Below are 25,181 nucleotides of genomic sequence, written 5' to 3' on the forward strand. Positions count from 1 at the left end.
TTTGGGTTTTGTAGAAATGCTGTGGTTTGGTCTCACCTTTAGGAGAGATGTAACTAAAAAACCTTTTTTTTTTTTTTTTTGCTTTTTATGAATCACTAGACAGGCAACAGGCTTTTTCCCACAGAAAGCCACATTTGCCTCAGTGCTCCAAAGCAATCTTGACTCTATTGCTGACTAATTATTACTGTTAAGCAAATGTTTTTCTAATGTTTATATCTGATGCCATCAGACAAACTGTAATTTGTGACCAGCCTTTGTATTTGGTAACAGCCTAACGTGGCAGAGTCAGAATCCATTCATTAGCTCTGGCAGGCAGCTCCAGCCTCCTGTGCAAGGAGCAAAGATTAATGCGGACATTGTACTTGGGGTGGCCCTCATACTGCGAACCCCATGGTTTCAGCTTCATTTACAAATCCAGAAATCTTTTTTTCTTTGCTCAGGAGCAAAGCAATTAGTGAATCAACACAGAGATATTAGTAAAGAAACTTAACCATAAAGACATCCCTGATTTTTACATTCTTTACACGTAAACTAGTATATTCGCCCTATTTAGCTTATATTATATGCCACTAGCTGTTCTCTGCCCCCAAAAATGCACCCGGACAAATTTTTGATTGGAATGTGACTGATGGGGGTGGGAAAGGAAATGTTCCAAATTAGTAATGAGAATAATACCTAAATGTGAAATAGCAGCATATTCCCAGAAAACAGCTCAGAACTGATGAAAATCAAGTATATCCCTTGCTTTGTCTTCTTCAAAATAGGCAGCCTTGCAGTAAAATGTACTACTCTCTCATATGATTCCAGTTTGCACTTTGTGTTGTTAGCTAACAATTTATTTCTGGCTTTTTGAGGTGGTTTAATTTATGTTATCCTAAATATTTGTTGCCGATTGCAAATTGATCTTTTGACACTGAAGCTCATGCTGATAGGGAAAAGTAATTTAATTGGGTAATTTAAGATTTGATTCCCCAAACTACTTGAGCATCTGCTTAATTAGATGCTGAAATCACACCATGAAAAAGCACAAAGACTTATAGTCTAACTGTGAGCTGGGATGTTTATTGTTGGGGTTCTCTATGTTTTAATTTCACTCAGTCTCTGCCATCTATTAACCAGACACAATATATAAACAGAAGTAAAAAATATCTAAATTGAACTGTAAATAAAACACACAATTATTCTGAATTAAAGTTGCAAGAAAAAAGACAGACATTCTGAGAATACTATGCTTAAACTATCCATGCCTTTTGAATGTATTCATTTAGCTTAAAAGCTAAACAGAGATAGCGTATCTCTTGCTGAGTTCATCAATGACACCAGACAGACTATCCAACATGTCTTCAATAGCATCTTCTTTTACTGAAACAAATGGAATGAAGAAAAAGAAGACATTCAACTCCACTCCTCCTTCTATACAGAAAATACGTATTCTCAAAATGCACATAATTTGGGTGGAAACTGTCAGGAAATTATGAGTTTGTCCATAATTTTTAAAATTATGTGTTTGTTCATAATTCCTTTAAGTGCAGAATTGACAGGAGTTACACTAGTGTAATAAATTTACTTTTTCTCGTCTTTCTTCAAAGCAAAAGAAGTTAAATTCCAGTCACAGTTATGGCCTCAGGGAATCTAGGGTTTCACTAACACAATAGCAGTGAGTTTATACAGTCCAAGACACCCCAGGAAAGCCATGAATAAATGTCAAAATATCCCATTTCTCTACTGCATATGTTTCTCTCTCTCATAGTAGCTTTATTTCAAATAAACTTCATTTACAGGTTCCCATTCCTTTGAACTCACTTTGCATCACTGGAAGTGTATTTGTAAAGTCTAGAGTCCTCTCTGGTTGTCCTCCAGCATGCACACTTCCAACAGCCCCTGCCCCTCCACATTAAGACACCCCCCATCCTAAACAGCCTCCTCCGAGGGTGGAGACTCTTTCCATTGCTCAGGGCAGAATTAATGTGTTCGGGAGGCCAAAAAAACCCACACACCTTAGTCCTATCCAAGAATAATGCCTAAAGAAGTAATAGCTGCATCCCCCGTGGCCACATGAGATGACATCACAGGTCCTTCAGACCCAGAGCTGCTGGTTCCCCTGGGCCCTGCCAATTCAGAGGTCTTCCTGACTTGAACATGCAAGTGATTTCTGCCCTCCAAACATCACAAAAAAGCATTAATCATGATCTCATGGTACACACAAGGAAGAGAAAGATATAGAAGGTGCCAAATGATTCTTTTAAGTGCTTTTGCTTTTTCCAAGTATGTTGAAGGCAAGACATTTCTTCCGTGCCTACTTCTCCACTGTTCTTTTAGCAATCACCAAGACTATAGATATACATATACATACACAGTATTGTAGATTGAAAGGTAAGAGGACTAATCTAAATGCATCAGAAGCCAAGAAAGCTGAGCTTTTAAGCTGATGAGGTGTCAAAGCCTGCTCAGCGTTTACATGCTGTCAGAGCAAAGCACAGAGGATGGACCTGCTCAGGAGCAGAGACGGAGCAAAATTAATCTGGGAGGACCACAAGTCCAGTGAAGTTTATAGAAAGGCTTTGTGCATGCCACAGTCCATCAATAATATACCTTTTGTTAGATGTAATAAAGTCTTGGCAAAGACAGGTGATGACTCAGGAATCACAAACAAAAATAGTCTCTGAAAAAGTAAGCAAAACAACTCCAGCCTGTTTCAAGTTGAAAAGAAATATTAACCAAAATCAAAAGCAACATCTGGCAACTAGTCACCCCATCTCCCCAGTTTTAACTTTGACCATGCTCCATCAGTGTTCAGAGACAGCTTTAGCAAAATCCAAAGGCCATCAAAGACAGATAGTCCAGATCTCCCACCCTCAGACAGCTCACGGATCATTTCTCCCCTAAGGAAGCTTCTGAATATAGAGCAGAAACACCCTCTACGAAATTTCCAGAATGGAAACCAAAATATTTCTCTGAGGATATTTTTCCTCTGCTCTTGGGCTGGTAACCTGATGTGCACCTTCTCGCTTGAACTTTCTTCTCCGGGCACTGGCACAGGATGCTGACCCTGCAGAGGGTCTTGGAGCAGCCAGGGGTGACTGCCTCACCTCTGAAGACAATTCAGGCAAATCTGATTTATTTTGCCTTTTAAGCAGACCATGAACATGGACCTAAGAAGCTACCACATCTCAGCTGAGGGAACAGATTAGGCCATTCAAGCCTCCATCCTAAGAGCGTGTCTGACTGTGCCTTGAGAGCTCCACCGTGCCACACGGGTGAGCACTGACAACTCTGCGGGTGCTGTTAGGAGCTGACACAGCAGGCGTTAGCCTCTCCTGTGCTGTTGAGTCTCATGCTGCAGAAGGGTGGGGAGATGGCAGGCAACATGGAAAGCAGTGGTCAGCGTTGGGCGTTCTTCATCTCCTAAGCGTTGCTGATGCATGGTATTGCAAGCAAGGTAAAACATGTGAAGTCAAAGGACACCGTTTCTGTATGTTCTGGATGGGGCTTTTACAGTTACCCTAACTGAAAGTGTGGCTTTTCATATTCATTTGAAGAAAACAATACTACTAATAACTTAAGTCATCAACAAGTATTAGGGTATTAATATATCACAGTGACATGTCTCAGTAAAGCTTTGGAGACAGAGAGGGAAATACCAGTGGAGGACAGTCAGGCTTTATAGTGATGGTGTCCCTAGGCCAAATCCATCCTTCACAAAACCGTGCTGACACCATTAAAGACACCCCAAGGATGAATTAGACTCATTACATCTTACATTACATAATGAGATCTGTATAGGGGAATTTCTTACAGTCTTACTGCTACAGCTTCTAGTGTTAAATAGGATTTGTACATCCCTAACTTAAAATGAAGTTTCCAAAGTATTTTAAGGCATACATCACCTAGACACGTAAAACTAATTTATGAAACAGGTTTCCAAAACATACATGATTCGGTCTTTGGCCCAGGCTGTTTCACAGCATCGCTATGGGCTGTAGTCCCACTCGGGACAAGACTGCACCTCCCAGCTGGAAGAAGTGAGCCCTAAGAGATGAAAACATAAAAAGCTGATGCTACTTTGTGATGCCCAGAGAACTAAAAGCAAGTACCATCCCCATGGCCAACAATAAAATGAGCCATTCACAGAACAAAATACTCTTCCCAGCAAAGCCATCTGAAGCCATCGTCTATTAGGTACCAGAGAAATAAAATGCAAGACACAGGACTTGATCTTCCCACTATGGGTTAAACCTGGGTAAAACTAGGTACACCCAATGAACCTGAAGGAGGAGGTGAAGTAAGGTTCCTGTATGGTTGCAAGCTTTGTGCTGCTTTCGAGCCTCCAGAATAGAGCTCAGCTTGACATTGCGAAGCTTTGTAGAGGTTGGTCATTCTCTCAAACTTGACACAGTCATAAATCCAAGGCACTGTGCAGCCAGGCACAGAGTTGTTTTTTTTCCCAGGATGAGAACACATCTGAAACAACACGCTCAGACAGTATGGTATTATTTACTTACAGCTGAGCTTAGGAGATTGGGTAGCAGCCTCAGAAATTATCCCAATTATTTGAAATTGCAGTATAGTGTAAGAATTCTGTCAGGAGAGAGAAGTGCAAGAGGCAGAGCAGTGGGAAAAATTAAGATGGCTTTTTTTTTTAATAAAGCAAAACGAACCAAGGCAAGTATTCAAAAATAAGTTACTAAAAACCATTTTATAAACTAGCTTTAAAATCTCTTAATAGCATTAGCTTACCTTCTGTTGTGTCTGAAGAAATATATATGAACCAATAATGTTCTCATGAGATTTCATTACTGAAAAGGCTCATTAGAAAAGGCATTAAAATACTAATTACCTCATAAACTATTTAGTTGTGTACCCACTGGGATAGTACTTACGAGTGCTCAAGCTCTTCATAGATCCAGCTAATCAATTAATGCTCATTACAACCAGAAAGAGTATGCAGACTGCAGCATGCAGGAGAAATAAATAAGTCAGAGGTTAGCAAAGAAAGTGACTTGGCTGTAATCGAGCCTTCCTTTGTAACACAACTGTTGTCTGCTACGATTTAATTTTAATCAGCCTTTTTGGTACTTCTGGTAATGTGACTCTTCTCGTCTCAAGAATCTCAGCTATTGTTATTGCTGCTTGAAGTACATAATTTATTATGGGAGATACATCAAATGCCACGTGGAGATTCAAGAGGACAGGTAGAGTGTTCACTGATCCCGTACTAACGTTACGTACCGGGTGTGTAAATGAAGAGGAGAGGGGCTTGGGGGTGTGTCTCGTGTGGTTTTCTCCTTCAAAGAAGAAGAGCAGCCACAGAGACACAGATGCACTGCCAGCTTTCCTGCATTCCTGCATGTGCTCCCCAGAAAGCAAAGCCCAACACTAGTGCCTACCCTCCACCAAGGCTCAGGAGATGTCTGCCTGTGAGAACTGGTCTCTTGTGGTGTTTTACAAACACTGGGGGGAAAGGGGTCTTGCTTTACACCTCACAGAGGGGTCACATACACTCCTTTTCTTCAGGAGCACCAGGACTATGGACCCTCTCTCCCCACTGCTGCCCAGTATCGCCACTGGGAGCACCCAAAGCCTGCATGGAGCCCGATGGAGTCCTCTCCTTGCCTTTTGCTGAGGCTCCTGCAGGGAGGCTCCTGGCATATCTGCTGTCACCATTAGGCTTGCATGGACATTGGCCCATCACTTATGATGCTAACATCCCACTAAGAAACAAAGGACGGAGATCGACCTGCAGGCAACCCACAACTTCAGGCAAATGCCATTTCCCAGCCACGTGCACATCATGATTTCTCCTGTCCTGTAACAGCCAGGAGGCTGGCAGTGTGTTTCTGAAAGACAGACACTTCAGGAAATGCAGCGCTCAGCACAACCTACAGCATCTCTGGTTAAAGACATCCAGGAGTTAATCCTGGTTGCTTATCATCTTTCACACATGCAACTCAAGAGAGCTTCATTTCTGCTCGAGACCTTAAAAAGTCTCTGCAGCAAGATCTTCCGTACTCCCAAGAAATTCATGTTCGTGGTCTCTGTTGTTTTCACTGTGGAGAGGACAAACCAAAGACAGGAACTAGTAAAGTGAGAAACTCTTCAGCTACTTCAACCAGCTGGTCATTGCCCAGGTTGAAGCCCTGGTCACTGCTAGGTCAGAGGCCCTAGGGCTAGCCTAGTTCCTCTTCAAGAGGAAAGCACATGCTGAATGGGTACTACAAGTCACAGCTATGTTACGCAGATTTTTGTGAGCAGTATTCAAATAGCGTCATATATACCAGTTTTACTAAGACTAGTATAAACACATCTTGAATTTTAAGTGTAGAACAAAGGGAAGTTTTATGTTCTAAAATCTTTAGAATGGGATCAAGCAGCCTTGTTTTCTGAAATTAAGGACTTGGGTACCCTTGGACAGTCCCAGTAACCACAAATTTCACCAAGGACAATTCATTCCTATTTTAATTCTCAGCAGTGATGCATTTCTCTACCAGTTTTCACATAAACCCTAGACTACCTCTGGGAACTCTTTATTCAACTAGTTCAAACATTGTTTGGATCAAGTTTCCAATCAAACTAATCCACCACTAACATCAATTAGAAGACTGACAGGTCTCTGCAAATTGATGTAGCAGAACAAATCTTCCATTCTTCATGCAAGTGGTAGTCATCCTAAATGATGTAAGTGATTTTTGGATAATATGGGTGGATTTTCAGTTATTTATTGTTCTTCAACATTCTGAAATATATTCAGGAGAAATGGTTTCTTAACAAAAGGTAAGGCAATGCACAAATAGATGGACAAATTTGGCCAAATAAACATAGATAAGATTATGCTTGCACATAAAAGTGCATAGAATAAAGAAGAAAAAAAAAAAAACGCAAACACAAAAATCACAGAAAAGAAAAAAAATACACACATGCCCACATGCACAAACACACACACCTGCAGACATTTGACCGACAAAGCTGGAGCTCTTCAGACTGTTAGCTATTGCTATCATCTACCACTGCCTCTCGTTTAAATGAAGTATTCAGTCAAGATTTTGTACGCATCCAGATATTAATGTTCTGGCAGGATTTTTTAATTTAAGAGGATTCCTAGAAGATGAAGTTAGAGCAATATCTGTTACAAAACCCCCAATACATAGTTTTCTGTGACACACACACTGCACACCAACACCAGCCTTCAGAGCAGCTGTACGTGTCCCTCAGATGGAAAGCAGATCAGGACTTCACCCACCCTTATACTGGGTATCTCCTGCCTGTTATTTTGGCAGCCAAACAAAGTTCACGCTTAACCTCGTGCTAAAGAGCTTCTGTTAACAGTTGGGGAACACAGTCCATCCTCTTTACATATATTTCTCCTGAACCACAAGCAGCACATAAAGCAGACTCTAGTCAGATCCAGTAATGATGCTAGGTATTTTGGGAAGAAAAAAAAAAAAAAAAAATCAAAAAGTTGGCACAGTAAGGCAAATGTCATACTTTGGTGTATAGTGGTGTTCTGTCAGAAGCCAGACATATTAAAAATATTTACATAATTTAAAATAATTTGTACAGGTCTAGTAAAGTCTATTTTGGGCTTTGGGCTTTAATAAAAGTTTAAACATTTGCTAGATCCCATTGGACTTCATGTGTAACCTTGGCATTTGAGGGCAGTATTGAGGATATGCCATTACTAAACTTTTCATATTAGCATGAGTGTGAACTGAAATACCATAATAAAAATATAACAATATTTCTTGCGACTTGAAAACAGCCCTGGACTTTATATGTATTTCCAGATGGGAAACTAAAAATGTACTCTATGTTTGCATATGTATACTCAGAGGTGGCTTTTAGTCTAATTTAAACATTCCAGAATAATGTGTCCTAAATATAACAACATGAATCATCCATCAGTTTCAAAGAAATATCTGGCAATTTCTTGTTATGAATCATTAGGGACAGGTACCAATACCTGTCACTGACTGATATAGGAGAGTCAAAAACTCCTGATGATTGCCTGGTGTGATGACTCAATTATAAAAAAATCTTCTGATATTGTTTTGGTGCTCAGGGTAAATAATTTATCTTTAACTGTTATGTAATGAACACCTATAAGAAGGGGAAATATTAAGTCAGAAAAAGTTCAGATATAAGACGTTGGAAGAGTTGGCAAAACACCAGTGTGCAAAAAGAAGCAGCAAATACGTACTGTATTCTAAATAAAAGAATAACACTAAAATCAAAAGCCAAAACCAACAAAATGCTTACCTGGCAGTATCAAACTGCGGAAGGGCCAGAGCTTGCCTAAAGGAAAATTTTGAGATTCAGAAGTATAAACTAGGTCCTCAGTTGATGCAAAAACCACACAGTTCCTTTGAAGTCAAAGAATTTATACAGGTTTACAGCAGCTGAGGATCAGGGCTAGATTTTACAAGGGATCTTTGACTATACCAAAAACGTTGCTTCTGATTTTTTAAAGGGAGAGGAGAGAGGAGTTGTAATGAAAAGATGGCTTTTTGTTTTAAATCATTTCCAGTAGGCTGAAAAACAAAGCTACAGGAATCCTGTTTGCTGGTTTTCTATTTTATAAATGCTTTTTTTTTTACAACATAATTTTAAGACCAAGCTTTCATGAATGAAAATGTAATATAATGAAGATAACAATCCTAAAGTACTTCCACACTGATATTGTTACTAAATGAAGATTTTGATAGTATCTTAAAATAAGATTTTTAGAACACTTTTTCAATTTGAGTCAGTTTCAGTGTGACTTTAATACGTAAAATAGGAGAAAAACCAGCACATCCATGACTGGAAGAGAGAGGTTTTGCATAAATTAAATTATATTCCTAAAAGACTGACAGTCTTCTAGTCAAATCTTTAAAGTTCATCTTTAGCTGGTCAAAGTCCAAGCTCCCCATGCCTCTGCAATACTAATAGGAAATTATTCCAGTTCATCAAGTATTTTCCTGTCTTCGTTGTAACATAAGTCACCTAAAATGGAGTAAGCTACCTAAAGCAGAGTAACTTGGCGGTGCCCACACTGCCAGAGAAATGGCAATCAATCCTCACACCCATGAGCAGTAAGCTGTGAGCAAAAGACCGCGCTGGTCCCCTGGAGCGGGGTGGGGGGCATCTGGTAAGGTGGGCTATGCAGTAATTGTACTGCAAGGAGGATACAGAGTGCAGAGGACACGACCAACTACACTATATCCCATGCAGTCTCACTGTAGAGCACATTTGGAAGGATTACCCATAGCATTTCATACGTTAAAATCTCAGATAAACATTACTGGCCAGCAATTTGCTAGTAAAAACCGCAAGCGGAGCAAAGTTTGCTGCGTAAGTGTTTCCAGGGTGGGAGACCCAGCCTGTCCCAGTTTTTAAATTACCTCCTTGATAACTCTCCGAACATAAATAAGAGAAGTCGCACTAATGAACATCTGGAAGACAGTATATAACCCTCCCACTGCTGAAAAGTGTCACCGGCCATATCTGACAGAAGAAACAACAAATGCTGTGAGCATTTCCTCGGGCTGAACACAGCTTGTAGCAGTATTTCAAATATGCCTGTGATCTTAGAAGGAGCTCTACAGGGGTATTCGTTAGTCCTGGTTTGGATATGGTTGACATTATGTGAAAGTAAGTGCTCTCCGGAGATTTCAGTGAAAGCCACGATGCCAGGGAAGCTGATCTCACAAGGCTTCCATCATCTCAGATGACAGAAGTCTCAGAAGATCAGTTAATTTTTGTCATTCTGAGCCAAAATCTCATCAGTGGAGTTCAGGAAATTTCAGGGGCATTAAATCCAAACACAAACCGTCACCTTTATTTGGATTTGAATCTTAAATACGAGCCTGCCCCCCTGTAAGCTTGAGGAGTGCAGAGTCTCCCCATTCTTTCACTAGTCCTGAAAAGACACTATATTTCAACAATTATATTGCTGTCACCAATATTAATAATTAATATTAACTTGACAAAAATACATACACATAAATTCTACTCAGACAGAAGTTGTGTTTTCTAGAAGTTACAGCAAGAAATTCTTCTGTGCTTGTTTCAGCTCTTCCACTGACAAATTGTGTGGCCTCTAGTGAGTCACTGCACTTCTCTCTCTCAGTTCAACAGTCTAAAATTATTTATCTCACAGGAACACTATCATAATTAATAAACTGCTTCATTAACTACTGCATAGTTTTTAGAAAATGCTTTTTAAGCCTGTCCATAAAGAAGAGATTTATTGCCATGAGAATTTTGCTTCCAACTCTTGTGTCCTTGGTGGTTAAAATATGGAGCTGGCAAAGTGTGTACCACCACCCCCTCCACCCCAAAGCCCACCGCTTGTCATCAGAGGCACTGGTACATCCCAAGCAAACGCTGGGCTTCACATGCAATGGCCTGAAGTGCAAAACAACTTCCATTATTCATCTTGGAAATCTTGGAAAGTGAAAGCTGTACAAATTCCAAGGAAAAGACTGAAACATATCTATGCGAAGCAGAACTTCCCTGTAACACAACCTTGTTTTTATTTTTATAATTTCCTTTTCCCTGGGTTCACTACCGTAAGGACTTGCTTTCACTTGCACCAGCTCCCACTGACACACAGCTTTACACAAACAAAATCTTTTCTGGAAGGGGCAGTTCGGCAGCAAACAAGTCACCCTCATGTATACAGACGCATCTGACTTAAAGTTTCAAAACCTTACAACATACAAAAGGCAGCAGTTCATGTGTTGGGCTAGATGATAGCTACGGCAAGCAAATATTAGGATTGTATTTCAATTATTGCTATGGTTACAAAATCAGGGTGGACACTGGAGAGAAAAGGAGAAAGAGAAACAAATCTACAAAATCCTCTGAGGAAAGAGAGGGTGGTGGAGAAACAGAGGGAAAGAGAAAGGGTGAGGGCTGGTGGGTGGGGGAGAAAGAGAGGTCATTTTAACACCCAGCTGAATAAAGTCAAACAAAATAATAAAAATCCAAGTTCTTCTAGGGAAATAATGCTGATAAGATCACCGCAGGATAAAGTGACACAAAGAAAGAAAAATGCAAGGAATTGTTACAACTTGTGTCTGCAACAAGCGACGCAATTTGTATGCACCCGGGAGAAGCGAGATCAAATATTCAACACGTATTGGCAGCAGCTACGAGTAACCGAACCGCCTCGCTCCTCCGCTGCGCTTATTGGGCCACTGACAGCTCAAGAAAAATTAGTTCCTACCCAGTCTAGTTCATAATCCAGCATTTAGGCATGACGGGTACAAGGTCCCGTTTCAGTAAACAAAACAAAATATGATTAGCTTCACCCATCACGATAATACCTTAATCCACGGCAAGGCATACTGTCTGCAGGCAAAGCTACTGCCCGGGGAGGGGTTTAAAGTGTAGATGGGGACCACACTGAAAGGTTGGCTTTGAGAACTTTAAAACACAAGTGCAAATGTAACAGGAGATACAGTTTCAGAACAGTGAGTTTTGTCAACAGTTGCAGAAGCACTGTGTTTTTTAACTATTTAACAGTCCCTTTCTTGAAAACATGTCTCAGTTACCGATACAGGAAATTTTGTCACAACTCTTTTTTTTTTTTTTCATATTGGAAAGCTTTGCACTTTATTTTTTTTTCCTTACGCTGCTTTCACTGCTTTATTGTGAAGGGCAAGATGAGCAATTGCTGTTGAAAGCTCTGCAGAGATGCGACATTTTTCTTTCTGCTCAGTAGTCCCGAATCTGTGCGAAGAAAAGCCCCCTGGCCCTGAAGCAATGCATGTTGCTCTACTAAAGTGATTCCTTTCCCGGACAGCTTGATAGGAAAACACAGACTTCAAACCTTTTATTATATTTAACAAAATACCTTCAGTCATTAAGTGTTCAGTAGCTAAACCTAGAGATAAACCTAGTGGCTCTGATCCTGCCCGGGCTGCCTACGCCAGCCTACTGCCTGAACTGAGTATGGAAACCTCGCAGACCTGGTCCTGGAGCTGGTACCCAGTGGGATGTCCTTCCCAAGGCCACCAGCTGTCCCAGGATGCCACTGCCGTTAGGGCATCCAACAGCTGCTACAAGGGCTGAGCCAAGTACCAAACTGGGGCTGGGGGTAAGAGCTTACTCCAGCGGTTTCTCCTCTCCCTGCACCATCACAGCTCACGGGCACAGAAACACACATTATTTGTACAACAAGCAGCAGCAGCAGCCTCCATCCAAATGCAGACCCCAGTCTGCATCCGAGGAAAGGCAGCCACCTCTGCCAGCTGAGCCATCCCTGCTTAGTTGTTTCTGCAGAAAGCGAGCTGTGCCCGTTGGACAGCCCAGGTCCCCACGGCCAGTCCTGCCTCTCCACTGGGACAGAGAGCTGAGAGACGCTTGGACTGGGATTTTCACAGCCACCAGTAGGATCTGGACCCTTAGCTCTCATTAAGTTGAATAAAAATTAATGCTGATGACAACTGGCTAACCACAATTTCTTTCACCTCTCCTCCTCCTCTGCCAAAGCTGTCCAGCATTCTTAGGTAAATTATGAGGTTCAGTTAATATGGATATTTTACCATTATAATTAGGAAAGTGCTCATTACTGGTTTATTACTTTTCTTTTCTGGTTATGTTTTCACTCTTACATCTGATAGGCACTTTCAAATTAATTTTCTTCTTATTACTGTTCAACCTAGTAATGCGTACAAGGCAAAAACAATAGCCCACAAACTTGCATACTTCTGATATGGAAATACATTTTTTTCTTTTTCAAAGAAGCATACACATTCTGTGAGGAAGGCAGGCACAGCCAAACTACACATATTATATTTTATTTAAATTTTATAAAACTATGTATCCAGCAAGAGGCAGATGGAGAGGGTAAAAGAAAAAAAATAACAGGTCAAATTGAAAACTGTATTTTTAAGTTCAATTTTTTTCATTTCCAGTCTGCTTTTTATACCTCCTTTCAAGGCTCATAAATCTCTACAGGTAAAGTTCAATGCCTTGCAAAATTCAGATAGAGAGGCATCAGCTCCACTGAAAAGACCTGCCCTCCCGCAGCCTTCCAGCAGTCCGGTGCACACTATTTATCTTTCACTCTGGTAATCCACACGCTATTGCACTTCCGAGTTATAAAACCTGGAATACCCTGAAACTGCAAACCAAACTGTATGTAAGCAGTATATTAAGGCGAAGGCACCGCCAACAATTCCGAGTGCATAATATTCTCAAACTACTGAACCACATGTTAATATGCTACACGTGCTATTCTGCATATTTTTACCATGTACACTTAGAGCTATATGTTTCCTCCACTTTCCAATGCAATATATTTTAATACAAAATCAATGTGTGTTTTTGGTGGGCAGCAGAAAGGTTTTATCCACTCAGCTCTGAATCTAAGAAGAAAGCAGTATTGATTTAGATGTTCACTCATTCATTTTCCAGGACAGTTTTAAAGCATTAGGTGATAACCTAATTGAGAGGCACACTGTAAGGGAAACTGAGATTGTTGTGATAAATTAAATTAGCTCCGGGTTGTCATCTATAAGACTTTAATATTTGAAGGAACATTCTCCCAAAAAAATTCAACCAGGAAATGAGCATCTTGGGTGGCAGAGTGTGGCTTTTTGTAAATGCCAGGTAATACAAGCTGATTAAAATGCATTATATAAGTAAATTGCTTATTATAGAAACACAACATTAATGAAACACATGTTCTATATGTGTCTTTAGATGTGCTTGCATATCAGACAATGTATGTAATTACCAGACTGCTTCCATTTACTGCTACAAACCAATTGTGAACCAGTCAAGAGTGTGAATCCTTTGCCATCTATCTGCTTTCTCTAGCATCACACAGCATTCATACTGATGTTATTTATTCATATTTATTTTACAGAAGCAAATCAAGTCAAATAGCATTACAACTGCTGCATACCAAATCGTGCCTGCCTTGCTCAGGTAGACGCTTTTCTGAGGCCAGAAAGATTTGGTCTCACATCTGGGTCCCACTTCTAGAGGAGCCTGACCTCCATTCTCTCATGTAGGCACAAAGACAATGCTGATCCATCTGCCATGGATTTGGACCCCCCCAAAGGCCCCCAAACTTCTCCAGCTCCTGCAGTCATTAGCTGCAAGCAGCTTAGATGACTCTGCCTAACGTTCAACACATATTCTTTGCAGAGAGGGGCCAGCCAAAGAGAACCTAAACAGCATTGGGTACACCAGCAGCAATAGCATTAGCAGAATCCAGGGAAATCTGAAATTCCTTACTAATGCAGGACACAACTGGTAAGGTACTAAGCACCCTCGTTTTCAACTTTTTTTAAAAAGTCACTGGAGTATGTGAAGTCTCATGCTTTGAGCATGAAGCAAAGTGAAACAGTTAACAATAAGAACGAACGTGCCTGTAATACAGATGATTCAGAATTAAAATTCATGAACTTACATGTAAGAAATAATTTTGCTCTGAATATTTCCTACATTTTTTCCACTTTTGTTCATGCAGGGTATTGTTAATAGATTTGTATCCTTCAAAGCAGTGACTAAACGAAGAGGCTTTTTTACATTATGTGTGTGCTCAAAAAGAAACAAAGTATAAAACTAGGATACAGAATACAAATAAAACCCCCGCATTTGAAAAGAAGAAAGGTCCTGGAGCTCTGAAGTATGCTTCTTACTTTTAAGAGTTAATGTGTGTAGATTTTTTCCACCTCTGGAAGAGTGACAGAAAGCCCCTGAGAAGCGAAAGCCCTGCTTGTTCACTATACTGTGTTTTGGAACCGACAGCAATTTCTGTCTGAAAGAACCGTGCCTTCGTATGTTACGTTTAGGGACAAAACCTGCTTATCCAGATTAAAAAATAATTTGTATTGATGTATAGTTTCAGCTATTAAAGCACAGAAGTCTCACCATATGCACCAATAATTTAATCTTGTTCTTAAGTAGCCTCACACTTCCAGTAAAAAAAAGGCAGGGGGTGCAGGGGTAGAGTAAACTACAGAACCTTTAGTCCCCAAAACAGATGCCAGTTTTAGATTTATTCAGCCAAGGAGTATTTAGCTTGGCTCAGCTATGCTCGTGTTGAAAAAACACATGCCTATTCCAAAAAGTTTTTAACAAGCTCTGCTGCAGATGCTGTTGCCATTTGGCATGTCACCGTCACTGTGTGGTACAGAAGAGAGAGAACTCTTGACCACAGGTTTTCCTTGGCTGGGGGAGCCAGCGTTTTTTGGCTATCGCTCTTCTTCTGGCCAACTGGCTGCATGTTTACGGAGTGTGGTTTTAGACGGGGTGTTAACAGAGGTTGGGTTAACAGCCTAACCCAGACCAACAGTGAGGCGAAGGCATGACCTAGCCAATCTAAGAAAACAGAGAGAATAAGCTCGTATATATCGTTGCTCTTAACCCAGAGTCTCTTGCATGCACCATACCTATACACAAGAAGATATTTTTCTTTGCCTCAGGACAGATGACAACAACTTTAAAAGCTGTACCAGTCATGCAAAGTAGAAATATATAAAAACATGTGGTTGCTTAATCTTTGTCGGCTTGATTTCATTCTCTCACGTATGACAATTTTACCTTGGCGAAATGCCACTGAAAGAAGTTCAATGAAGTTACTCCTGTTTTCCACTATGATGAGGTATCTTGTGAGGATACAAAACTTACAGAGTTAAACTGCAGACTTCTGTCCTCGCATTTCCACTAGCCAGCAAATGGCAGTTCTGAAGCTGAAAAAGCCTAAGTGTTTCTACACTACTGAACTCAGTTCCAGGGATATTAGTGTGTCCATGAGAGTGCATATAAAGTTGGGAAAAACTTACAAATGCCACTTGTAGTTTAGTTTAGCTACATTAATACTATACCAGTACATATCCCTGAGAAGTTTTGACCTTTTAAGACATACAACAAATTTAAAAAACACTGTGACATTTTACTCATATAAATAAATTCTTATTGTTCAAATTCTGACTCTTCTTTGTGACGGCAACACCTTTGTTGCACTCAAGCAAAAGAAAATATCCTAGTTTTATATACATTGCTTGGTCTGCTTTTATAACACTGCCATTACCCTGACACGCCAAAACCCAAGACTATGTACACTCCCTCCATATCAGACATTTTTTACTTCTCTCTGTATTAATTGACAATTTTCTTTAAGCCAAGTTGTGGAGCACAGACACCACCAGAGAACCAGCCAGACTATTTGCTTAAATTCTACTAATCTGCACAAAAATCTTATTTAATACAGTATGGATCAGACAGACCACCCTTCACTTCAGTTCCCTCTCACCGAGAGTTCATACAGGAACATCTTGAAAGTTCAGAGACACAAAGGCAATTTACTGCAGCGTATTAAAAAAAAAAAAAAGAGTATAACGTATGACTAAGAATGAAGTAAGCAGTGTCTGGCTACATCCCCCACTGTCTGGGTAACCAGTATGCAATATAAGAGCGATATAAGAAAACAAAATAATTTTAAAAATTTTTTTTCTTTTTACCATTTTGGCTTCTGAATGCATTGGAGGGACTTGAGGTGAAGCACATGGATTATTGAGGTTCGGCCCCTGCATCCCCATGATGTTGGAGTTCATAGACATTTGTCGCTCCATCTTTTAAAAGAAAAGGAAAAAAAAAAAAGGTTTTAAATCATCTGGAGACATTTGCAAGAATTTACGCTCAGTTTCTATTGAAATGGACTCAGCTTCAAGTCACGACTGGAAAAATAACAATCTGTGTCGTGAATTGCATGTGTGTATGCACACAGGCATGTGTTTCATCAGAATCGGCCCTGAAAACTCACAGCCAATTATAAAGAAAAGAGATCTTTACTAAACAAATGTAGCAGCCACCCAGGTTTGCGCTTTTTTGTAATGATTTTCTCCTTTTCAGTATAACAACACTCGCACTTAAGTGGTTTTAAAAGCATCACTGTATAAAGTTGTGGCTTCCCCTGTCAGTGCAGCCCAACTTAGCTTGTTAAAAACATAAATAAAAATCTACAATCTCAAGTATATGGAAAATGAGTTGGCTCTTTTTTCCTTCACTCAGGCTGCTCAGCTGAGAAGAGTTTTCCATATGTCTTGTAAGGGGAGCTTTCATGTACTGCTGAGATAGCAAAAAACAAAGCATAACTCCTCCTGGCTATTCAGAGCCCTTTCTGCAAGCTAATCTCACTAGGCTGGGAGGGGGGGGATACAATTTTCAAACAAAGCCTAATGGCAGTAAGGGCTGGATAAAATAATTTCCTGGAGTGTCTTCCCCAGAAAGAGACAAGTCCTGTTACACTGCTCGTCATTGCTGGGGTGATAAATAGGGTTATGCTGTTGCTTTCAGCTGGAGCTCAGCATCCTGCCTTGCTTTGGGCCAGTCCCCTGAATCCTTGGCTTATACAAGAAAGAAGACCTGTTGGATCCTCCTGAGCTCTTCCAAGCAGGGGTGCTATTTTTTATGCCCTGAGCTGAGGCAGGTGCTGGGCCTGGGAGAGAGAGGACAACATCCCACTGCCCACTGACAGGGAGAAGCTGCCTGCACCAGGGCCCCTCATACTCTCCATGGGACAGGAGCAGTTCCCACCATCTCCTCCACAGCCCTTTCAGGAGGGCTGTGGGGCAGAAGCTGTGGCCGGGGCAGCCAGAGCTAATAGGGTCTGTCTCTCCTCCATGCTCACGTCTCCGGGGCTCTCAGCTGGAGCACACCTGCTTGTCTGCAAGCAGAGCTGCCCAAAGGGCTCCCCAGCAGCAACCCAAAGCCCCTGAGCTGACACTGAAGCAGGATGTTTGCTCCATTTCAGGTTCCTCGGGAAACACGCCAGAAAAAAAACTGCCCACAGTGACATGTAATATTTTTTTTGTTGAACTTCCTGGTCAATATTCCAGGAAAGCCTTATTGATAAGTTATTAACTAATAACTTATTAATGCCTGCTCAAATAGCAGCCAAACCTCAGTCATTGTAGCCCTGTGAAACATCCCCCTAGCTCCAGCAGAGCCAGAACAAGCTGTGCTGTCTTCCCTCACATGGTCAATCACTCTCAGGTTGTCTCCCAAACATCATGCAATGAAACACAAACTTCTCCTTTCCCAATCCCCTGTTTCCCATGCCATCCTTACTTACCTCCACTCCTTATCTACTTTATATTGAAAAGATTGTTCAAAATCAACTGCAAATTGCACCCCATTTGTCCCAGAACATTGGGAATACTTCCAACTCTGCAGAAATGAGTGGAAGATGAGCAGTGATCATGACCAGATTCTAATTAAGGGCAAGTTACCAGGCTGTAAAAAAAGTAAGTCACATTTGTTTCTCGTTAGCTGATTATCTCCCACAAACAAGAGGATTACTTAGAGTTCACTGGCATAACTTAGGTACATGGCTTTTCCAGTTTTGTCTGACTTGAGAAAAATCTTTTTGTTCCAGATACTGATCTCACCTACATGACCAACTGTGAGAACCAGAAATTGTAGTCTCATGTAAACTGTTTCTAATCACTCTCACACTAATTAACAGCCCATTAAGTGCACCAGAAACACTCTTGTGCAAGATCATGCAGTCAAAAAGGTCCAGCTTCCTTAACTCATTACACTTTGATTTTGTAGAAAATCCAGCAGACTTTCTCCCTTCCCCCCCACCAAAAAAAAAAAAAAACAAAAAAACAAAAACACCCAAAAAACTAACCCCCTCTCGCAAAAAAGCAAACAAAATACCCACCTAACCATTGCCACAATATCACCATTACTGGCTCAATTCAGGGTGCTAAGGGCTCTGGAGCAGGAGCTCTCAGTTTTACCAACACTTGGGATGTTGATATATAACAAAACCATGGTTTTATTACACATTGTGGCAACAACCAAAAAAATATGCCACAAGTTCAGAATGCCATTCTTAACCTACTGGTGCATACTTCAAAGCAGAGTTGGTACTGCTAGCAGCAGTTGCATGTCTAGGCAGGAAAAGTCAGCTTTTATGGGAAAAAAAAAAAAACAAAAAAAAAACCAAACCAAACAAAAAACAAACCAAAAAACTTACAGGCATGAGTACAGCAGAAGATCCAGGCATGGTAGGGTTGGGCAGGGTGCCAGGCATAGAGGCAGGCATAGGCTGTCTTTGTCGGTTGTGTAGGTGCAGTAGTGAAGACAGAGAACCTGGGACAGGCCTAGGAGAAAAGGAAAGAAAGCCGTCATGGGCTACGGAGACCAAAACAAGCCTTACCGTGCCAGCTTTGCTAGGCACAGGCAACTCTAGACAAGCAGGCACAGATAAGCCAATCCAGCATTTGCCCTCTCCTGCATAAATCAGTAGAACAGAAAGTTTTCAAGAAACAGATGAATCACCTTCCCTCCACTGTTTACCAGCTAGAGCACCAGTATGGTTCATTCAATAGAATGTGAATGGAAACGTAACGGCCAGTCTCACTCTGTGCATCTCAGCATCTCACAGGGGCCAGCAAAAGATTTCTACAAAGCAGGAAAATTTCCTGGCATGCCACATCAGCCCAGTGCTGTAAATTCAGCCCTCGGAAACAAAAGTAGCTGGATGACAGTTTTCCAAACTATGACAGAAAATCAAACACTCTTAAATTAATTTTTAGATTTTATCACCTGTAAGTAAACTACTCTAAAATGCGTATTTCATCTCACTCTTGATATTCTCTCCTGCAAAACTCTACCAAGGCTTTGTTCCAAAGTGAGGTTTCTGATTCTACTCGTTAGCATGTCACCAGGACACAAAATGGGGGAAAAAAAAAGGAAAGAAAATTACCAAAATTACATTCAGATTAAGGAGCTTGTAAAGGCAAAAATTACGGACTATAAAAACACAGAATGAGTTATTTTGGCAAAAGGAGCTCAAAAGATTTAGAAGGATTTTTCTAAGTACAGCACAGGGAAAAGACTGCATGTGAGAAAGCAGGCCCACTCACGAAGACGAACAATCATAAAATTAATGGATTAAACAAAGCTGGGACTGCTCTTTGAAAATAGCCTTTAAGAACGTGGTCTTGGGAGTTAGTTAAATTCATCAGATGCTTGCTGCTTTTTTTTTTTTTTTAGTTTTGAAGAAGGTATGAGTTCCTTGAAGTTTGGGGTAAATATAACTTGTTAACTTTTCAAAAAGCATGAAAATAAGGAAGTTTTCACATAAAGTGCCTCAACAAACATTGTTAGTACAAGTTAGGACATTAAATTCTCACAAAGCAGGATGCTCTGCAGTACAGTACGCAGTTTACACTGTTTGTTAAGTAGGAGAGATACCCCTAAAGGTATGAGAAGGACCGGAGAGAAGGGGACATAGTCCAGGTGCTTGAAGAGCCTCTTTGGGGGGGAGCATGGAAAGAGTCTAAAAACCTTTGGAGACTCTAAACATCAGGGTTGATATTCAGCTTTGGCAGAAGCATCCTTTGCTTCAGTGACGAATCCACAGCTAGCCATGAAAGCCTCAAAATTGTGCTGGGCTGGTCAGGGAAGCAGAGTCATAACCTCAGAGCTGCAAGGGGGAAGACAGGCGCTTCTCCCACTTGGTCTGAACTGTGTCACCCCAAATGATGGGGCTTTACTTCTTGCCCCTCCAATTGTAAGGATACTGGCAATCATGAGTGCATACACCCCGCTTCTAACTTTAGCTGTCACTTCCATTTGTCTGACATCAAGCTCACAAAGGCTGTGAGCAATGGGATTCACAGACACCCCATACAGAGGACATCCCATCCAGGCTCCCAAAGCAGAGGTGCCGGTTTCATGGCAACATCAGCTTCTTCTGACCTACAAGTTTCAATCTCTTTTGCCCAGATCTCAAACCACCTAATCCCCTCTTCCCTAAAACTCCCCAGTATTTCCCATACCTGGACTTTCAGTCCTTCAACCCTCTTCTCTTCAAGCCCATTCCACCCAAAAGCATTTTCATCCCAACAAATGCCACCTCAAGGTCCTTGCATGCCCGCTCCTTCGTTCCCAGACACCCCTGCTCCTTCCACCCCTCTGCCCTCAGCTGCCCTCTCTTTAGCAGCTGCACATAACTGAACCCATCCTTTTGTCTTGGTTCTCCATGGAGAGAAAAAGCCTGTGTTTTGAAAGATGTTTTAAAAATCCTCCCAGACACATACAGTACTTATTCAGAAGGGGAAAAAAAAGCCAACAAAACAACAACAAATGTATCTCAGATACAGACAAGAAACTCTTCCTATGCCTCCCTGGTTATCTGCTGATAGAGAAATATGATGTACTTTACATCTTCATACCCCCCTCAAAGAAATTCAGGACAATATCTCCCAAATGTCTGGTGTAACCCTGTGAGAGGGCACAAGAAGCATTACGCAGGAGCACGAGTCAGCTTCTGGGACTGGGGACTCTACAATCAGCTCAGCCCAAGGCTAAGCCTGGGGAGCTGTGGAGGTGGTGGAACTGGAATGGATGTAGTACAGGAAAAATGAGCTCAGAAAATATACTTACAGTACACAGCCCCTGACCCATCCTACTCTCCACTTAAAACACAGCTGCTCCATATACCAGCGCTCATTCACACAGGAAGACTTATGAATCATTAGGACAGGGTCAAAATAGCAGAAAAAAGCAGATTCAGTAATCCTTTGAAAAGAAAAAATGAGGAGATAACAAGCTGAATGTGAGGAGAACCATCTCATTTTGGTTTTCAGAGGCTGTGGTGACCCCCATAAGCAGAGTCTACTCCCACCGGCCCATCCTCACCGCAACTATAGCCCTGCAGAGAGCAGACAACAAACTCAAACAGGTCTTCTCTATCTCGTACTTTAAAGCCCATGCCACAGCCACCAGACAGAGAGGCTGAGACACCCACACTGGAGGGGCTGAGGAGTAGAACAGAGTGTGCTGCAGCCCCTGCTGGGGTGGCACCCTGGGTTTACCCCAAGGAGAGCAGGCAGGGAGGAGCAGGCAGGAAAGGAGAAAGCACCGGTGCACTCTCATGCCTATCCTGGGACGAGATTGAGGTGGGCATCCACCCACCCACAGGAGCTCTGGAGCCCTCTGGCTCCACCAGCTTAGACACAGCCTACGGGAATGGGGCTGGTTAACAGGAGCAATGCATTCAATAAAACTATCACTTGAGTTTTCCGTGGGACTAAAGTAAAACAAGTACCATGACAACAGCCTCCCACCCCCGCCCCTCTATTCATTCTGAGACTGTCCCACATACAGACCCTTTATACAATTCACCAGTTTCATAATAACCTTAGGTGTTAGGCTGTTTGACAGAAACTTATTTTGGCCTGACCTATGCAATTTGTGCAAGTGATTCTCAAGGGACTGCACGGTTTGAGTTTTGCTTATATGTTCCAGAGCCAAAAAAACTTCCAAAATTGCTTTAATGAGTGTGGGAATATGGGACTTGGGCAAAAGGGAATTATTGGTATTTATTAAAATGGCAAAGAAGCTTCCTTGCTGTCCCCAGTTTCACCTTTAATGCTGCTTCGCTTTGGGGGTCTGCATATGCTTTACACTTAGCCAGAGGAAAAAAATCCTTAGTACTTCAGGTATTTTTCCTTGCTACACTCCTGCTAGTCTGTTCCCAAGTGTGTTTTTGCAAAGAGGTGAAGAGCAGTCAGAGAAACCTTGTGCTTCAAGGTTGACCCTCTTTGTCGAAAAGTCTACACCGCTCCTGCCACCAATAAAAGTGCTACATAATGGACACCAGATTCCACTCCCCAGCGGGGAAGCTGACATTGGCCAGTACTCATGGATACTTCTATTGCTTCCACATTGAATGCAGGTCATCGATTAGCACGTGCTCGTGCGCACTCGCTCGCACAGAGCTCGGGGAACGTGTATGGCACAGAACCACAGCAGGCTGAGATACGCAATTTGCCTAAGACATTTCTTCTCCTTCCAAGGACAACACAATCTCTTTTGTTGTTGCTTTCTATCCTGCAGCAAAGAAAGTCAATGAGAGTTTGTAATTGTTATTTTTAATGTTGGACACGTTGACTCTGCACCTCTCTTTGTAAATGCTGAGGAGGTGCTGCCTGCAGCCTGTCAGTCAATATTGCTGACCGAGGGATTTTAATTCCTTGGCACCTGTGTTGCTAAATAAAATGGGGTTATTGGGCAAACAGCCCACAAATAAAGGACAGATAAGATAGAGAACTGGCAAGTGCTCAACCTTCCTGAAAATTTGGCCATCCGTGGGGTTTTTCCCAAATTTGAGAATTTTCAGTGTGTTCCAGCAGGAGTCTGCTGTTGGACACGATGGAGTCTCAGTCAGCATTCATACGCTATCTCTTTGGGCGTACGTGGCCTGGATGGATAGCGTTACGGTGGCTTAGTCAAATAGGGCCTGTTAGCCAAGCTGCTGGAACTGACCACGTTGGCTGCCCTCCCTCTGGACGGCCGCGCTAACTCCGTGAGTCATCCTCACTAACATTTAAACAGATGGGCGGTACCCCGCTAAGCCACGGTGACTCGATCATGTTCCATCATATGACTCTACCCAATGATTAAAGATAACTCCACTAATGTAAGCAAATATCTATGCTATATACTTCACTATGTGCCTTCTTGATTAATACCAAATATTCTGTCTGCTATGATGCAACACCTATCTGACCCAGTTTTCTAGACTGTCCGATGACTAAACACTACATTTGTATATTAAAAGACCAGGCTTCCCTTAACTTGTATTCTTCAACGACAGTTTCTGCAGATGACAATTTGTTGCTGAGGTCTCATGAGATTAGGTTTATACTGACCTAGACCATTCAGGGCTATGTGCAGAAGGACTGGTGCTATTTAAAGTATCACTGCAGTATGTTTTCTATTATGGTAAAGCACTGCGGGTCAGTGGGTCTTACCATGACCTCTCTCCTGCTCCTTGCTCTCCTGTATGTAGCATTCATGCAAGGTCAGCACGAATACCTACACCACAACCTAGTTTGTTCTACTTCAGTTAGTGCTGGTGTGGAAAAAGTAAAGCTGTAAGTATATGGAGTTGCACTAGAGCAAAGGAACTCATCTCTTGACTTTCTGTGGCCTCCAGACCCAGCCAGCTCACACAGGAGTAGCCCACAGGTGGCTGGTTGTGCTGGGGCAATTTGCCATGTTGGGTCAGCACTGGCTCAGGGATTTCTGCACCACACTCCAGTTACGCAATGCAGACTTGCCCAGACGTTCATCATTTTTTTATATATATATGTATGTATATATATGTATGTACATATATATATATTTATTACAACAGTGCCTAGAAGCTGTGATTTAGAAACTGTAGCTGAGGTTGTGCTCCAAAAAGCTTATAGACCAAGGACAAAATGAGGGAGAGTGAGGAGAAGCAATAAGGAGACATGGGTGAATAAGGCAGCAATGATACCATTACAATCAATGCAATGAGGAGCAACCAATGAATACCAGTAGCCTGGATCTTTTCAAGGTATTTTGGTACGTACATGTGGTTTGGGTGGCTTTCAGTCCAAAGCACCCAAGCAGCCTACCATGCTGAGAATGAGCACAGCTGGCTATGGTCTACCCTCTGAATGTCTCGTGGACAACCAGGTATTGTCATAACTAAACTTTTAATTGCTAAAAAGTAAGTTCATTGGAGCATGTGGTTCTGCAGACCAGCTGCAAACCGCTTCCACGGCAGCTACTGAGGCCAGAGCATCTGACCCAAGTGCTCTCCTTGGCCTTCAATATTTGAAAAGTTCAGTTGGAGGGTAAAAAGGTAGAGGGGATGTTTTGCCCTGAGAAGAGTGTACTGACTGGAGCGGCTGCCTCACTTACTGCTGGTCTCCTGTTGTTCCATCCACAGTGTCATTATTTAAGCCTATCAACTCAGCTATAGCTTTCCTCATTTGCGGCCATTACTTGAGGTGCTCCCTCCCCCGCAAAAGTAGGGCAGTTCTGTCTAGTTTCAATTTATTCATTTGTCATTCAGAGGAGGAAAGAAAAAACAAACACAAAGGAAAGCACCAACAAAGCATCAGACAAGTACTTGGAATACCTCGCATAGTTGCAAGGACCTCACCTGACCTGCCGTATCCCATGTTTAACGATGTTTTAATCACAGCTTCACCAGAGAGCCAAGCTTTCCAAGAAGTGGGAGGTTTGTGTCACCAGGTTTTTCAGAGAGCGAAACCATAGTCAAGGGAAAAGAAAACTGGCACCTAAAATTAATGGCTCCCTGCCAACCTAGTAAAGATCCTTGTTTGTATTTCTCAGACAATCCAGACATCTGCATGATGTGGGTAGATTATTATTATCAG

At 41.7% G+C, this 25,181-nt stretch overlaps 1 protein-coding gene across 3 annotated transcripts in view; it reads right to left on the reverse strand.

The window, feature by feature from the left end:
• The window catches only part of CREB5 (cAMP responsive element binding protein 5), a 260,711-nt gene that overhangs the window by 55,004 nt on the left and 180,526 nt on the right, over positions 1-25,181 (reverse strand). For all 3 annotated transcript variants that reach the window (XM_014937919.1, XM_014937917.1, XM_014937918.1), the window contains 2 exons: positions 18,986-19,112; positions 16,461-16,571 (listed from right to left, as the gene is read on the reverse strand). In XM_014937919.1, coding sequence (XP_014793405.1) covers positions 16,461-16,571; positions 18,986-19,112 — 238 coding nt within the window. The remainder of the gene's footprint in view (positions 1-16,460; positions 16,572-18,985; positions 19,113-25,181) is intronic.

This window comes from Calidris pugnax, unplaced genomic scaffold (assembly GCF_001431845.1).
Source record: "Calidris pugnax isolate Ruff unplaced genomic scaffold, ASM143184v1 scaffold11, whole genome shotgun sequence".
NCBI lineage: Eukaryota > Metazoa > Chordata > Aves > Charadriiformes > Scolopacidae > Calidris > Calidris pugnax.